Source organism: Papaver somniferum, chromosome 11 (assembly GCF_003573695.1).
Source record: "Papaver somniferum cultivar HN1 chromosome 11, ASM357369v1, whole genome shotgun sequence".
Taxonomy (NCBI): domain Eukaryota; kingdom Viridiplantae; phylum Streptophyta; class Magnoliopsida; order Ranunculales; family Papaveraceae; genus Papaver; species Papaver somniferum.
Genome location: NC_039368.1, coordinates 44,006,134 through 44,024,370, shown reverse-complemented (window position 1 = coordinate 44,024,370; position 18,237 = coordinate 44,006,134). Strand labels below are relative to the sequence as shown.

The following is an 18,237-nucleotide window of genomic DNA, read 5'->3' as shown; positions in this document are numbered from 1 at the left end:
GATAGTTTTCTTTACTAGTATTAATAGTATTGTTACTTCTTGTTAGTTGTTAATTGTTAACAAATAACAATACTGTCAATACATGCTTAGTAAGACAGGTCCTTATTAACAGGAAAATTTGCGAAGTCTGGAACCGAGTATAGTACCGGAACCATATCTAGTACCGTACTGGTCCCGAACAGTATCAGAACCGAGATACAGGTACCGGTCCAAAATTTTGGAACCAAATCTAAGGAGGTACTCGGTCTTGGCAAGAGCCAAGCCGAACCGTATGCACCCTTAATTAGCTTTAGCGTGTTACGATTGGCTTCAAAAATTTAACCGTAACTTTTTACGGTTTAGATAAGGGGCTTATAGAATTATTTACTAGTGACCCTAAATGTATTCTGAGCTAACTATAAAAGGATAGAGCCTATCAGCAATTTTCAGATGCATATCTAAGGTTGCACCATTATAGCTGGTATGGATTTACTTAACTAATTTTGAACAGAACATCCCTGTCAGATCAATCTGGTTTGAGTGACATACTTGAAAAGGTGAATTTATTTTAAGTGACATTTGATACACAAAAAATGTCATGTCAAATCTGCCGTAATATGTTTCAATTAATTAAGAAACAACAGTACTAGGACAGTCGTTGAGAAAAATTTCCAGCAAAAACTTTTATTTTTATGGATGGATGGGTCAAGCCCACCAGCTCAAACAAAGTTCAAAAACAAAGTTCAATCTTCTGCACATTTTCAAAAAGCAACACATCTATGTTTTCTCTTTTTCAGATATTTGCCGGGCATGCAGAAGAACAAGTAAATCTGGAAGAAAAAAAGAAGGTGCTGCATCCAGAAACTGGCATGATCTTTTAAAGGGTGTCAATAGGGTCGCGAAGGAACCTTTCCATTTGACGTGCTCTAGTCCTGATAGACATGTCAAAAACTTTTTGACTAAATTCCACCACTAGTCCACCAAGAATATTGGGATCAATCTGCCAATAAAAGAAGGTGCTACCAGTCAGACTTTTGCATCAAACTGTGTCAATTGGTTTCAGCAGAATGATACCAATAAAAAAACAGAAAACCAAGAACTTGGATAAGTGAGTCCATTTTTACCTTCTGTGTGAGCTTAACCTTCTTTCCCTGTCCAATAATTTCCTGCAGTGTCTCTTTCAGCTGTTTCTCCTCATCTGCTGGCAGAGGCTAAAGGAAAAGAACAAGAAAAAACAAATAAATTAAGGGTTTTATAATAACACAGTTGCAAACAACATCCACATAAGTCTAGTCATTGATATGCTTTATTTGTCAACATCGAGTATCCTTGAACCTTAAAAACTCATACCCTCTATGTTGTTACAAGCTGCAATATATACTAAGGCATGTTGCTCTTAGAAGTTGGACTGAATATAAACACTTCGAGGAGTAAAGTGGGCTTACAATGACAGTTGTAACAATGGCAGACACCTCTCCTTTGTGTGCCATGGTCAACTCCACAAACCTCTTTGTGATAGTATCAATGTGGCGTAGCCTCCCATTGTGAGCCAAAACAGCTAGTACAAAATAAAGTAAATAATTCAGGAATGCCATGATGCACAAAATTTATGAAATGCAACGAAACCTAACAGATGATACAAAGTGAAAAGCACAATAATTTAAGGGTTTTGAACAAACGCGGTGATATAGGATAGCTATGACACATTTCATGGTTTGTAGTTTGACAGCTATAAGAGGAAATCGCCAGATTAGCAACAATACGAACTATATCGCACAAAGAAACAAAGATAAGAGCCATTCACACATTTGTAAACATGCATGTCAGATATTACAACATCTAAGTAAACTAAATAAAGCATATAAACCTGTAACAGAAGTAAACTGAATACAACATATACATCTATCACAGATGGCATAAGTATGACTATATGAGGCTTCCGTAGAAGCCAAATCTAGCTTAACTTAGACACTTATTACATTACCCTACTCACAAGCAGGCTTCAACAATTAAATGAACTGAATTACGAAAACTGAAGAGGACCCACTGCCCAGTCTAAAGAAGATGTCATGAAACCAGAAAAGGACACTCTTCAGGAGCAGACTAATGTTTGTTGACCCAAAAGGTTGATGGTCATAAAAAAATGAAGACCAAATTTATGCTAGTGGCTCATAATTCATAATAAAATGCTCTAGTGATACTGAGTCAGTTGTGTAGGACAGCTATCCCAAGTTCAAACGACCAAAAGATTTTTCCTACTTTAAACTCAAACACCAGCAACATCATACATTCCTAGCTCATTAGCCACCTTGTTTATCAGCACTTCTTTCCATGGGAAAATAAATCAATACCACTTCAACTATTGATGCAAGTTTCTAGTCCTCTTTTTAGTTGCCGCAGCAATACAAATAAGCTTTAGAAAAACACAACACAGTACAGACATCATGAAACTTGCGTACCAACAAATTCCATAAATCGGTCACTGGAATGAGCATAATTAGCATATACAATAACACACGAGCTAATGTATAAGTCAAGAACCTGACAGATTTAGTGTCCAAAGCTAGTACTCTGATGCCATATAAAAATACCAGTGTCATGGATGTGGAACTGGTAAGCTCTACAAACTAACATAGGACTCTATGTTTTCAGCAATACAAAACCTATAAGTTCTTCAAAGAAATTTGTACTTACACAAGAAATTCTTTGTAATATCTGAAAACTTGGCGTCGGCAGTAATTGCTTCTATCGCCTTCAATCGAGTATCTCTGGGCACTGACAAATCCTGTGTAAATTGTGAAAACATTGGACTTCTTGCTGAAGCATCAGCAAGGTCTAGCAATTCAGCCTCAACTTTCTCAACTGCATTGGCCTTTGCTGCTGCGATGTATAAAGCAGACGCATAGTTGCCAGATCCACCAAACAAAGCAAGAGGCACCTGAAATGCAATTAAAGAAGGACATAAACCAAAGACGATCAAAACTTCAAGCTTTAGACTATCGGTGGAAGGATTTACTCCAGATGGCAGAAACAATAAAACGATTTTTGATTAAGTGATAATTATACTACTGCTTATTCTAGGAGAAAAAATTGTAGAACAGTAATATTTTTAATTAATAATACTGATCTATTGACACCTGAACCTCTAACATTCAACTCTCCCAGTTCCAGATACAAAAGGTGCTACAGCTATCCACGCTCATCGAGTCATAGCAAGTGCAGTTGGATGATATGCGATACCAACTCAATGTGGAAATTTAGAGTTCACTAGTTCAGCTGAGCAATTGGAGGTTGTATAACCTTAAGATCCCATCACAATAGAAAAGTTATCATGCTTGCATATGCACAAATGAGAACTGTGGTGGAAAGAGGGGTCATGTACAGGTCTGATAGAATCGTGATGCATTCCATACAGAATCTGGCGGCGTGTCAGTCAAGCAGCTCATCAAACACATACAGATAATTCTAATTTCCTTTAAGCTAATAATTTAACTGAAGTTTGCCCAGAAGCTGGAAAAGGTGAATTATTTCCTTCAGTTGGTATAGCAATGCTTGTATACACTTTAATCTTTAAAAAGCTAGTTAAAACAATATTCCATTAAATCAATACCATTAGCCCAGTACCTCATATGTACAGAACCTAATTTTTTTAGATGATAATCTTTCTACAATGATGTTGGTTAATCTTTCCATGCTTAATGTTTAATTTTAGAATAAAACTATTGATGAAGTGTTAAAATGGTGTTGGCTTGAAATTTCTTAGGCTCTAACACAGAAAACAATTGTTGGAATTTCCTTTTTCCTTTCACAACAACAGTTCCATTGGTATATGAGTTCTAAATTTTGCTTAAAACCATCACAGTAACATAGACAAGATAAAATAATTGCCAAAACAAAACAACGAGGCCACCGCTACATTGACAATTTTTTGATGGTCGTGCTTCATTGGTGTAAATGTACCCAAAAACTGTCATACAAGCTTTTCCAAAAAAACAAAACAACAGTATCATACCCTAACTTTTGCCTCCTTGGTTCCTGCGGCAGTAGCATAATTCCTCACGACCTATAAAAAAAAGGATTCAGCCATCAGAACAAAACAATCTAACCCAATAGAGAATAAACATGAGTTTAACATGGACCTTGTAACAAAGGCATTTGGGGAAAATATTAAAGGAAAGCTAAATTCAACGACAACAGAAAATCTCAGATTTACAAAAGATCACCAAAAATCAAGTAAATAATTTTCACATATTACTAAATCTAATTCACTTTACGAGATTTATAGAACAGATCAAGTTAATAATCGGAACAAGATTTATAGTCAAAAATGAAATTATTATTACCTCAGAGGTTTGTTGAAGGGCTGGTCTCTGTGTAACAAGTGCATCAGTTTGCAAAGCCTTACTGATGAGTGAGAGTTTTGAACCGAAACGCCCAGCCATCGCCATTTAGAAACCCTAGATTGAGAAAGATACACACAGAGGTGAGAAAGAAAAAGAGTTTCTACTTGGTTTTTGAGATATTAGAGAAAATGAAAGTGTTATACGATGGAGGAGTATTTATCCTGTGCAACCAGGAGTTGTTTTGTTAAGTCAAACTCTCGTACTTCACTATGCACCTGGACTTAACCAAACCCAGGCCCAGTACAAAGCCCAAGAGGTGTTTTTTCTTTTTAAAGATAAAAATGATCATTTTTGGTGCGAAGTGTTGGCTTTGTTTTAAGTTATGCGTACAAAATGCAATTCTTCTCTTCTAACTTCTCAACAGCTTAAACAAATTCAAGCTCACATTACAACAACACTGAAACCCAATCAATTGAATTCTCTTCTAAGAACTCTAACACTCACAAAATATCCAAAAAATGCTGTTTTACTATTCAATCAAATGTATCAAAAACCAACTACCCATGACCATTTCAGTTACACCTATTCACTCAAGGCATGTTCCATACTGCATGAATTTCGAAAAGGATGTGAAATCCATGCATGTAGTGTAAAATCTGGTCATGGTTCTGATACTTTCATTCAAAACTCTCTTATCCGATTCTATTCAGATTTCGGCGACGTTCTTTCTGCTCGTCGTGCATTTGATGATATGTCATCTCCTAATATTGTGTCATGGACTACAGTAATTCAAGGGCTAGTTAAAAATGGATATGAAGAGGAAGCTCTTGAAGTCTTTAGATCGATTGATTCTAGTCCTAATTCAATGACTTTAGTTACTGTTTTATCAGCTTGTTCTGTATTGAGAGCTGTTAACTTGGGAAATCTGTTCACTGTTATAGTATTAGGAATTCAGTTGGTGATGATAATATTTGGATTTTGTTTGAGTCTATGCTTAGCAGAGATGTTATCTCTTGGACTACAATGATCAGTGGTTATGCAAGAGCAATGTTTTATGAAGATGCAATTAGTTATTTTCATATGATGATTCAAGGAGGAGAAACTAAGCCCAATGATGCTACTCTGGTCACTATCTTATCTGTGTGCGTTTCTGTAGGATCTTCCAGTTTGGGGCAATGGGTTCATTCTTACATGGAAGGGCGACATGATTTAATGATAGGCGGTTACAGTCACCTGTGGAATGCTTTACTGGACATGTACGTCAAATTTGGTAACATGGAAATGGCTATTAAGGTGTTTAAAGGTTTAAGATGCAAGGATTTGTTTTCATGGACCATCATGATAAATGGTATGGCCAAGAATGGCCAAGGAAAACAAGCTATGCAGCTTTTCTCTTTTATGTTAATCAATGGCTTCCGACCTGACAGTGTCACTTTCCTTAGCTTGTTATCTGCTTGCAGCCATGGAGGGTTTGTAAAAGAGGGGTTTGTTTTTTTCAAAGCTATGAAAGACATTTATAAGATCATACCAGATATGCAGCATTATGCTTGTATTGTTGATATGTATGGTAGAGCTGGACTCTTACACGAAGCGGAGGCTTTTGTCAGGGAGATGCCAGTGGCACCAAATGGATCAGTGTTGAGTGCACTCCTTAATGCTTATAAAATCCATGGGGATAGTGAGATGTGCGACCGCATAGGCCAGATTATAATTACTACTGGAGATGCAAGTTTAGGTTCTTTTAGGGCTTTGGCCAACATATATGCTAGTGTAAACAGATGGTCTGATGCTAAGAATGTGGAAGACATGATCAGATGCATAGGGGTAAAAAAGACCCCTGGATGTAGCTGGGTTGAGGTGCATTGACAAATTCTAATTCAATCAACAAAAGTTGCAATTACTACTAATAAAAAGTTTTTTTTTTTTTTTCCTATGATACAATAAATATTATCCAATAATATTTCTGAGGGTAATAGTATTATTTGTTGTTGTATTTGTTGGCCTCCAGGCCCTGCACATAATCAGATTTTCAAAACTTTGGCCTTTCTGATCTCTTGGACCATCGACCATTTCACTTCTCAGCACAGTAAATTCAGAGGTATCCAATTAAAACTACGTTTTACAAGAAAAAAGCTATTACAAATTTACAGAGCGACCTAGAATATACACATGAGCTTCTCTTTAAGTTTGTGAAACAAATTTAGAGAAGAACTAGACATCAACCCTTCTTTAGATGTCTGTATATGTGACTCAGTTACATCCATGGATTCTTTGTTAAGCTCTTCAACAATGTGTTTCTGCTTAGAGTTCCTCGGACAAGACGGCTCTTGTTTCGTCATTATCTTAACTGGTTTCCCGAGTTTTGATTTGTACTTCATTTTAGCAATTTCAAGAGCTTTATCACAAACTGGGAAACCCTGATCGTCCCAAGATTCCAGAATTACACCAGAACCTAAGCAGGTTTTTTCCCTGTAGAAGGCAGCAAATTGGCCCGCAGCTAATCCTTGATCGTCTTCACATAAATGGACAACAGCAGAATCTTCCTTGCAGTCTTCACCTGGTTCCATTGTTAGGCTGCAACTATAGAAGCTGGGCCCATGTCGTACCTGAGAATGTCTCACTTCCATTAGCAATCTAGAGTATTTGAAAGATTGCTTAATAAGATTACTTGAATGATCAGAAGTCCTTGACATGATTGATTGATAGGTACCAACTAATTAAGCTTTGTGACATAAGGTACTGGAGACATGCTAGACGAATATTCATCAATATCTATGAGCATTGAGAGTCTAAAATTTCATCAAACGTGGATAGAATAGAAGGTAAAGAAAAAAGGAGGTTTCAGCACCTTGCACAGAAGCTGGTCAAACTGGTCCACTGGTGGCCCATTAAGCCATTTCAGTGATCCGACGCGGAACCTTCGCCTTCTTTTCTCAAAAGAGAAATAGTTTCTCGATACAAAGACCACATTGTTTTCAACATCCTTTTCGACAACATACCTACAGAAAATGCAGGGTTATATAGAACATAACTATCAGTAAGCCCAAATAGGAATGTAAACACTCCTAAAAAAACAAGCCTGAAAGTACTACAGTTGACGCCTAACAGTCCCAATATATTCCCATCGAGATGCCTGATAATTAGGGGCAAACATACCAGGGTCCACCAGGGAGGCGTAGACCTTGGCGCTGACCAATGGTGTAGAACCAAAATCCCCTGTGTTTGCCGAGGAAATTTCCAGTCTCAGCTTCGAGTAAGATGCCTTCCAACTCCCCGATATGCCTTGCAACAAACTCGCTAAACTTTATCTACATTCCACAAAAAGGATGAAATTATACAACTGTTGCATACCGACATAAGTTGATAAGCAAACTGAAAATTAATGGTGAAGCAATGTAATTTAAAAAGTAAATTAATTTAAAAAAAAAAAAAAAGAACTGCTGAAAGATTGGCATAATCGAAGATGAAATTAACCAACAGTGGAAGCTTAAACTAATTCAACAACTGCCATAAACTAACGCAACAGCTAATACAATCAGGAAATTTAAATCATCATTATTTATACAGAAAAAACTATTTTCAGAAAGTTTATTAGTTTGCACCCTCTCATGCTGCATCTTCCAGTTCATCCCTGAATGCATGAACTAAAGACACACTGGCTTGACATATAATTTTGTAAAATATATTAAAAGTCGACTTCCTGAGCTAAACCTGAAATGCTGGCAACAAAGAATCAAAAACTTTGAGCTCATTTCACAAAAGATTTGTATTTGTATTTGGGAAGTTTCCATCACAAACATAGGGAGCAAATCGAAGAATGCCAGGGGGTTGACAACGTTGAAGAACCTCTAGTTTCCTAAGCAAGAAGTCACTAGAAAAAAAGAATTACCTTCCCAAGAAAACATATTCCTTGTGAGTCCTTCCTTTCTTTGTTAGGAAGCTCCAATTTTGTAGCCAACTTACGCACTTCGTCCTACAAAGATTCCACAATGCTGTAAGATTAACATAGTAGGATTATGCTTCAAAAAAAACATAGTAGGATTAGGATCGGTTAAGGTCATCTCATTAACGCGTATGACCTACGAGCCCTAGTGACACGAAATATCAGATTCTTTTTTTAAAAACCAGGTTATGAGTATGTAATGGTAAAAGAAGGCATAAAAAGCTTACGCATTCATAAAGGTTCAAAAGATAAGAGAGGTAGCTTGTATCTAAATCATGTGCTTTAATACAGCATACCCCCTTTGTAGGTTCACAACAAGGGATAAAAAAGAGAGAAAGATGCTGCCTTTGTAGTCTGATGAATACCCCTTTTCTCTTTTCTGAAGGAAAACAATAGAGCTGCCGAAGGAAAGAAATGCAGTCTTCCGCTTGGTCTTTGGTGAATCATGGTGCGATATACTGATTGCAGTCTCTATGTTGATAATCTCACGTGAACAAAGTTTTGGTGAAAATATGGTAACCAGTACACAAGCTTTTGTATTAGATTTATAAAAATAATACTAGTAACATAAGTAGCTCCAGGAATTTAAGTTTCCATAGGATTGTTGAATATGTTAACTAGTTAAACTGAAGTTTAGATTCATTCTCTAATAAAAATGCATATTTCACTTATTACAATTACATAATACGCAACCAAACCCGAATTTAATCCAAGGAGGTGTTTATTATCTAACAATGAAGTCCTATTTCCTGAATTATGTGCCTCTGCAACTAAAAATCACCATTATCTGAACAGAAGAAATTATGTGCCATAGTTAATATTTCTAACCTTTGAGATGCATCCAAGAGGAAAAAGTAGTTGTCTAAGCTGCCCCTGAGAAAGATGAGAAAGAAAGTACGTTTGATCCTTGACCTGAAAATTTGAACTGTTCTAAATTAGTACTTAAGTCTCAAAAAAGTACCCGACTTCTCGGTAATTAAACAAAGCATGTCAAACTAAAGGAAGAAGCAAAACCACACAAGTGATTTTCGGGGAGGACAGTATGAGAAACACGAAACTGAGAGCAGGAAAAATAAGAAAAGTACTAAGCATGAACCAGGTAACGACTGATTCAGCAGCAACAATGTAAATTGCTTTTCTCTTTGTTTAGGTAACAACAAAAAATTAGATGGAATGGGGGGAACAAAACACAATTCCAGGATGTACGAAGACCAAGTGACCAACCACGAGTACCAAAATGCAAAACTACAACTAAAGAAAAGAGTAAATGCAACTAAAGTAAATTAAGTTGCTTAGGTACCATGTCCCCTGATAATTCCAGGCGGGAAGTTCCATTTGCTTCATATGATGAATGAATTACTCGTGCATAATGTCCAGAAGCAACATGATCAAAACCCAGAGTGCTAATAGCATCCATGAAAGCGCCTGAAAGATAGATACAAATCAGAGACAGACAATGGATGTTGTACTCTTCAAGTAGTATGTTGAGCTACATACCGAACTTAATTCTAGTATTGCAAAGGACATCCGGGTTGGGAGTTCTACCGCATCGATACTCCTCGATAATGTAAGACACCTGAAATATCAGAGAAGATGACTCCATCAAAAGAAAGGTGGTAATGATAGTTCAAGATAAATGACATATGGTAAAATGAGTGTATATCCATACTGTGAAACCATAAAGAACTAACGAAAGGAAAAACTCTGGCAGATGAAATTCATTACCACATTCTTCCAGTACTCATCTGTTAAATGAACAACTTCCAAAGGTACGCCAATCTACAGGTAAGGAAAAACGAGTAAGAAATGCAAATACAGACATGATCTTCTAGATTAATTCGTACAGTTTAAATTTTAACCCCAAATACGCAGAAAAATCAGAGAAATCAAAATTACGAAAACATACTAGGTAAAAACTGCTACCTGATTACAAACAGCTTCTGCATACTTCAAGTCTTCATCCCATGGGCAAGCTGACCAAAAGTTTTCATAATCTTCCTATATAAATCAACAAAATGTCAGGATCGAATGAAGAGTACTGAAATGCTTAAAAGGATTTGATTGGGTAAAAACCCAGACCACAATAGAGTACAATATAATCAAAATGTGTAACCTAAACAAAGATCAAAATGCATTACCTGAAACCATATTTTGAGGTAAAACGCTGTGCAAGAATGTCCAGCATGGTGGAGAAGACGAAGAGCAACACTGCTATCAACGCCACCACTAATAAGAACAGCGACTTTGCGTGATTTCCCAGGCATCGAACATGAAATATAGCTTTCGAGTTCTTCATTGACACTGGTAGAATTGAGAGAAATTTGTGGCTCTGTAGAAGAAATTGTGACAGAACTAGTGAATTTTCTAGGGTTATTGCATAAATGAAGTCCTTTGAGAGGGAGAAGTGAAAGGGAATAGAAATATTTTAGATTGTTAGGGTTTTTGATAGAGAAAATGTTGAGCAGAGATAGAGTTGCTGCTGCCATTGCTCGTGTTTCCTATCTGTTTTTGGTACTCCAATTGCAATCTTTTTAGGTGTGGATTGGCGTGAAGAGGGAGGAAAATATCGTTGACGATCTTAGACCGAGGTTTTGCATTTGCTATGGTCCTCGAGGTTTGGCTGTGCGGCTGAGACCACTTTGATACATGCACGTGGAGTCAGGATTTTGAAAAAGTTGGGCAAATGAAAAAATATACTACAAAACAAAAAAGACTCATTCTTTTTTTGATACACGTGAAAGATTGTATTACAACACCCAGTAGCGTTTCGTAGCAACAAATACACAAATGCAAGAGATATATTAGCTAGTGAATTCTTTGATGGTTGCATTGTTCCCTAATTTATGCTTGCATTGTTCTCTATATAAAGCCCCCAAAACCAATTTTTTTTTATTTTTTTTTTGAAAGAAGTAGTTATTTTATTAAGAGATTATTTTTCTGGGTACAAGGTCCCCATCGAATCATTCATTACAATTACATTAAGGAAATTTGGGCATGTATAATCCCATATATTTGTGGTCAAGTTGGTGTTGTTGTTGTTTCCTGCTTGTAACTGTTTCAGTGCTGCGTAGTTTGCGAATCCATCTGCCGCCTGGTTTGATTCTCTATACGCGTGTGCAATTACGTACCAATAAATTTGACGAAGGTGGTAGTGGATTTCCTGCAGCATTGTCTGAATGATCAAAGGGGCTTGTGAGTTGTCCTGATTAATCATCGTCACCAGCGCCGTAAAATCTAATTCAAGAAGGATGTGCTTCCATTCTTTTGTCGTAGCCATTCTAGTGGCTAGGAGAAGAGCCCACATTTCTGCCACCAAAGCTGACGTTTTCCCAATTGGTGCTGCCATAGCCATTATGACCGCTCCTTGTGAATTTCGGCATATCCATCATGCACCTGCAGTTTCAGGCTAACCTCCTGGTTGGCTTTTACTCGCTCCATCTGTATTGATTTTAATCCATCCTGAAATTGGTGGTACCCATCAAACCCAGATAGTTATCATATTTGTTCTTCTTGGTTGTTGGTCATGTGGTTGTTGTATTCGTGGCTGGTTGAGTAGTTTGTGTTTAACTTCCCATTATGATTACCCAAAAAAATACTTTTTTATGCCTTACCGAAAAAAAAACAATTTTTTTCATATTCAACAACACCGGCGACGTGTTTTCGTGTCATGAAATCGCGTTATAATCTTGTCATTGCTAATTTTGTAAAAAAGTTATTGCTCAATGTAGGTTAGTAAACAATTGTTCAACAACTCATTCCAGAAACGGCTTCGCAAATGATTCACTCCAAAAGAACCCTACCTCTTGATGATATTCACTCAAAAAAACTTCAAAATAACACTAACAGTAATTACTCTAACATTTTTTCTTTAAAGAATGATCAATGATGTGGTATGTTCTATTCATGCCTCCATGGTTGTTTTTCAAGTGTTCGTAGTAAATAGATATATAGGTATCTTTTTTTGTTTAGTTTTAATATAGGTAACTTTTCCAAGGGGTACAAAGTTATTTCCAGAGAGAACGCAAAAAGCTTAAATTTCAAATTTGGGCTTAAAGAAATAAATACTCAATGGAGGAGTTTCGCAACCAAGGATGGACAATTGCATACTCATTCTTTATGTGCCTCCGCCCCTGGATACACGTCCTCCCAAAATCGTTTCCCATGATGTGGCTTCATCTAATACACTAGATACCGGAAGCCTTTGAATCATTTTGCGTCGTGGTGGGTTCATGGTTGAATACCATGAACTAATGGGAACACAATACATCATGAGGGGGGATTTTTGGGGACATTTAACATTTTCGGGAAAAATGCTAATATGGAAAAGTATGTTATTACCATTAGTGGGTAGCATCGATCCATAGACACTTCTTTCGGAGCCGTGTTTGTCAGTCGAATGTGCGTGTATCCGCCTCAGACATATTAATAACAATGAAATCATGTGCAAATGCATTAAAACCAGTATTTTTCATATCTAAAACTTTTTTCCTTCCTCAAACTCTAAAACTTTAGGACAAAAGAAATAGATGGCAGTTGAATTTTCTTCTACTTAGATCTGCTCTATTGGAACGGATTTTTTTTTCTTTCATTCTTCGTTCTATTACTCCATTTTAACTTTTATTTGTTCTCATTTTTCGTGTTTAGTTATGCTTGTTTTATTTACATTTAAAACTCAAACTTAAAATATTATTTTTTATTCCTTGAACAAGGCACTTGAAACACTAGTCGAGTTATGATTTAAGGGATTTTTTTAATAAGTTTATGGACGAAATCGGTTAAGAACAACAAGATCCACAAATCTTTAAAGTACACCAGTACCGAGAACATATCCAAAGACATCATCAACAACAATATTGCCAAAAACATTATCTGATTTAAGGGATTTTTTTAATAAGTTTATGGACGAAGTCGGTTAACAACAACAACAAGATCCACAAACCTTTAAAGTACACCAGTACCGAGAACATATCCAAAGACACCATCAACAACAATATCGCCAAAAACACTACTAGCAAGATATAAATATAAATATAAAATGATGATTTCGATGAAGCCTCATACCACAGATTATGTCCTAAGAAAGCTTATGATGGTCAACTTTTGTCATTGCTTGTCTATAAAAGTCCTTGACATTTAGTGGGTTCCATGGACCTTATTATACATTTGTGAACTGTGTTACTATAAGTTTGAAAAAACTCTTGAGGAATGTTTAAATATTTGGATCATAGCATCTTTGCAATATGTAGATTGTATATTGTTAAATGGTTTGGATGTGTTAATCTTAATCCAAACTAGGCTATTTAAGCATGTTATTAGGAATCGACAAGAAATAGTTAGACTTCTTCATCAGATTGTGTTACGTAACTATGTAGTTAAGTGTTCTGAATGTGTCATATTTGTTTTATACTTCTAGTCTAGGTCTATGGAAAATGTCATGGTCAATCTCGTAACCGTTCAGGTTCTGAATCAAGGTATTACCAAGTTAACATATGGGGCTTGCATCTTTAAAAAGAAATGCACATGCATTTGAATGTCCCAAACGTTAGAAGACTTCAGACCAATAATCTCTTGTAACATAAACTGCAAAATCATTTCAAAACTTTTAGCCAAGATAATCAAACGACCTATTCTCCACATGATCATCTCACCTTTCCAAACTACTTGTATACCTCAAAGAAACATATATGACAACAAAATTATAGCCTGTGAAATGATTGATCACATGAAAAAGAATATAACTTGATTAATGAAGTTGTCTTAAAACTTAATATGTCTAAGGTATTTTATAAGATTGAATGAAAGTTTCTTTCTTATATAATACTAACTATTTGATATTTTATTAAAAATAGTGTAAGATGATATATTTAAATACGAATTGTATTTATGTTTCAATTCTTCTATATGGTTTTCGCGTAAAACTTGTAGAGGGTTAGTGAATTTAGAATTATCGAGATTTTGATAGACTTTTAATATGAAATATTTAGGGGAACTTTATATAAATCCAGATATTTGGATATACTCTCTCGAAGTTTATCGTGGCTTGTGGAGATTTATTAAAAGAAATTTAAAGAGTCTTTATGACTTCTAAAAACGCGAAATATGTAAATTCCCTTGTAAAGCATGTGTCAGCCTCATCAATAATAAAAATTCATCTTGGCCCATTTTGCTAAGGTCATCAAAAATATTGTAATGCATATTATATATGCATGTGTTTGTGCATACAACTAGTATATATTTGTTAATATTGTTCGAAAAATATTCACTTTGATATTAAAATACCAGAACACTAGCTAAAACGATCGATTCTATATTTTATTAATGCATATGGGAGGTTTTTCCTAAAAAGGCGAAATTATGAAGAAAAAAAACCAATATATATAGAGCCAAACAAATGTGGCTAGCATATATCATAATTTTTTTACAAATGATTTCTTGTTATTTTGCAAAATAAAATATAAAGATACGAATAACCTAAAAAACAATACTAAGTATTTCAACTATGTTTCAAGTTTGGTTATAAATTTCAAAGAATCAAGTATTTTCTTCAGCAAACGCATGTCATCAAGACAAAAACGTGATCATTAATTTGTTTACTTCAAATAAAAAGTATGGTCTTCATGAGAAATATTATGCGCCTCCCCTTTTTCTTGGTAAAATAAACAAGATAGTTTCAAGTCGATTGTTGATTAAATTTGGAACAAATCGAGTACATGGAAAGGCAAGTTAATCCTCTACATTTATACCCATTCAGTCACAAGAAATCAGTGGCAGCAGCAGTCATTAAAGCATCCTTCTCCACTGATTTCACCCTCAGGATCTTGTCCATATCGTTCAGTAAATCAAGCCCCAAATCAATTCGGCCTTGCTCTTGAATAAATTCAAAACTCTCCACTTGTATTGTTGATTGACTTTTTTCTTTCTTGTTTCTATCAGAAAATTTCACATCCTTCTTTGGAGGAGTGTTGTCGATATCTGAATGAGTATAAAATTGATAAGTTGGCTAATAAAGGCAACCGTGATATAGTGGAACTTTGATTGGCAGGATGGGATGCGAATGGTCAGGTTTAATGCTAACAAAAACCAAGACTTACTCTTTCTAAAGTTGTTCGATTCTTATTAATGAATTGCTTTTTATTTATCTTAAATTTTTGTTTCTGAATCCCAACCAATATCTTTTCTATCAAAAATGCATTATTTTCACAATGGTGGATCAACACCAGTGACACGATATTCTATTGGCAGTGGTTCATCAGTATCATTGATAGCTTGGCCTTAGATAACAAGGGGTGGGATCTTTCACCTCTATGTGTTTAATGTCCATTATTTCCAAAACAATAATTTTCTCTCAATTTTTTTTTAAAAATCCTTAGGATTTCGACTTTAACTGTCGAAGATGGTAAATCAGCTGCCAAGAGGGCCATCTATAATGTATATTTGACCGGTTCAACAGGATGTGGTGTTGCCGATATTTTCTAACTGTAATTCATGAAAACTATTTCTATTCCATTTTATGATTTTGTTTTTGTATATGAAAAGACCACAAAGATATTGGAGCGCTCATAATTAGTTAAAATATTATTAAATTATATAAAGAAATTAGTATAATAACTCGATATATCTTAAATTGAAAAAAAAAAATCTTAAATTAACGTTTCTTCCTCAACTAGTTGGTCACCCGTGCTACGCACGGGTCTGGTTTTCGGTTGTCAAATATTTGATCATTTTTTAACTTCATTTCAGTGCAAATAAATAAGAGGATATTATTGAAAAACTAATAGAATGTAGTATAATTGCTTAAAAAAAAAAGAAAAGAGGGTAATAGAATTTTTCCTAAAATAAAGGTTTACACGTTTTCACGCGAATATAAAAAAAAAAAAAAATTTACCATAATAATGCTTCATATGATATTTAAGTCTCACGTTTTATAATTCCTAGAATCCAATATGAATTTGTAGTCTAATGGACTATTTGAAATTAAACTCATATTATGTTTTAAGTTTGTATATGATTTCAGAGTAGGGAGAAATCAGGAAATTCTTGGAAAAATATGAAAACCTTTATGTAATATGGGACTCGTAGGAAACCTTAGACATCTTCAAAGCATATGGTATTTATTCAAGTTTCATAAATTGATAAAGAGTGTTATCGCACCAATCTTTCATTGCATTGACATTCTTTAAATTTCTAAAGCTCATGCATTTATTTTATATATTCTCGTCTCTGTTGGTCCACTCAATTATTTATTTATTTTTTATTTCATCAGCCAAAGCGTTATCGAAATTATGATACAATATCCCTAAAAAAATACAGTTACTTGATTTTTAAGTATTCATTAATCTCAATTAAGTCATGTGACTGTGTTGGGTATTTTTTTTAAGGTAAAATAATTGGGAGCAATGAGCTTTTTTGGTTGTTTAATGGGTTTTCTTTTTGTTTTCTCTCCTCTGCCTAAAAATGGTTTCTACGTGGAAATCATCAAACTAAGAATAAATTAGAATTAAATAATACAGAGACAATAAAATCACAAATACAAAACATACGGTATTTTTGAACTTTGGACGGTCGGATAACATTTTGAGAGACAAACGTTGCATCCGACCATCCCAATTTCATCCTAATCAACGATATCCGACGATCCTAAGGTTTGTAAGTTGTCTCATTATCAATTTACATTAATCGGATTTCATCCATAGGACCATTCTTTATGCTAAAAATGTAAATATCAAAAAACTCAAATGCTAATAAAGTCCTTATAATAAAATATACAACCACACGATTTTTTTTCTTTAACATCGGGACTTATAAACATGATTTACCAGTTTTACAGACACCTACTACAACTACACGAGCATTCGATTTAAACATTTTATTCTCCATATACAAATAAAGCGCGCAAAAAATATTTGAAATCAATAATCCCAATTAGTAAGATCCACAAAATAGAATTAAAGTAAATCATCTTTCATGGTCATGGTCATTGAAGAACTTTGCAAAAAAACTCATATAACCATTGTAAATCATATACCTGTATGAATCATAAGTGGAAAAATAATGATGCATGTGAGATGACAATTAGCGAGGATAATAAGAAGACAATAAGCTACATCGAAATTATTAACTGTTAAGGCACAAAAAATTAGGACTTTTAAGATGAAAACTGTTACAATAATATAATGTTGTAAGATGAAAATTTTCTCAATAGAAAAGTTATTATGGTTTAGTGTACATCTTCGAGACTCAAATAATTCATTGGTACAAATCATCCGGATTCAAATAATTCTTTTGCACAAATCATCTAACATCTTATACAACTAAAGTGATTGGTATAATATGAAACTTTAAAAACTAAATCACTGAAAATACTAAATAAAATAAAATAAATCATCAGAAACTCTTAGTATCAAAGTCTACCTGTTCAGTTAAAGCTACCAAAATAAACCATTGGGTTGACCAAATAATTATAGCATGTTCTCGGCTTTGAAATGTAAAATTCGAACAATTTTCTAGTTTTACTTTTCCCTGAGTTTAGCTTTGTAATGGGAATCTTAGGGAAGTTCCTTTGGTACCAAATATTTTTTTTAGCAAGTCACGTAGATGGACAAACGTGAAAATCAAAGCAAAATGAAGGCTTTCTAGGGTCCAACTGTTTTCTTTTTTTAATATAAAATATTCTTTAGGATAAAGTTAAAATATAAAATATTATATTTATTTAAGATAAAACAGGATAATGTGAGTAAATAAGTTGTAAAATAATTTTTAGAAAACCTAATTATACTGGGCGATGGTGGAAGAGCCACGGGCGGTCGTAAAAGACCCTCCCACCGATTTTGTTCATATACACGAATTTAGTTGGTCCGCGTGGTTTTAAATAAAACGCGCTTCTTGTCAAATATAAAGTGAGAACCAAATGAGAACAGAATATAGAAATAACTATGAAGTTCCGCCAGGTACTAAAGAAGGTCAGTTAAATCT

The 18,237-nt window shown here is 34.7% G+C and overlaps 3 protein-coding genes across 3 annotated transcripts; 1 reads left to right on the top strand and 2 right to left on the bottom strand.

The window, feature by feature from the left end:
• Window positions 1–527: 527 nt before the first annotated feature.
• Window positions 528–4,506, bottom strand: LOC113322635 (ATP synthase subunit O, mitochondrial-like). Its single transcript, XM_026570763.1, has 6 exons — window positions 4,323–4,506; window positions 3,992–4,042; window positions 2,674–2,917; window positions 1,425–1,537; window positions 1,104–1,190; window positions 528–979 (listed from the first exon to the last, which is right to left on the bottom strand). Exons 1-6 carry the CDS (start codon window positions 4,425–4,427, stop codon window positions 857–859), a joined length of 723 nt encoding a protein of 240 aa, XP_026426548.1. The 5' UTR covers window positions 4,428–4,506; the 3' UTR covers window positions 528–856.
• An 839-nt stretch (window positions 4,507–5,345) lies between these two features.
• Window positions 5,346–6,188, top strand: LOC113324352 (pentatricopeptide repeat-containing protein At5g66520-like). The gene has a single exon (XM_026572669.1). It carries the CDS (start codon window positions 5,346–5,348, stop codon window positions 6,186–6,188), a length of 843 nt encoding a protein of 280 aa, XP_026428454.1.
• Window positions 6,189–6,292: 104 nt separating this feature from the next.
• LOC113320329 (tRNA-specific 2-thiouridylase MnmA-like) lies at window positions 6,293–10,809 on the bottom strand. The gene is made up of 10 exons (XM_026568244.1): window positions 10,404–10,809; window positions 10,189–10,263; window positions 9,991–10,044; window positions 9,763–9,841; window positions 9,566–9,690; window positions 9,094–9,177; window positions 8,212–8,295; window positions 7,479–7,630; window positions 7,171–7,321; window positions 6,293–6,928 (listed from the first exon to the last, which is right to left on the bottom strand). Exons 1-10 carry the CDS (start codon window positions 10,749–10,751, stop codon window positions 6,479–6,481), a joined length of 1,602 nt encoding a protein of 533 aa, XP_026424029.1. The 5' UTR covers window positions 10,752–10,809; the 3' UTR covers window positions 6,293–6,478.
• Between the last annotated feature and the right edge of the window lie 7,428 nt (window positions 10,810–18,237).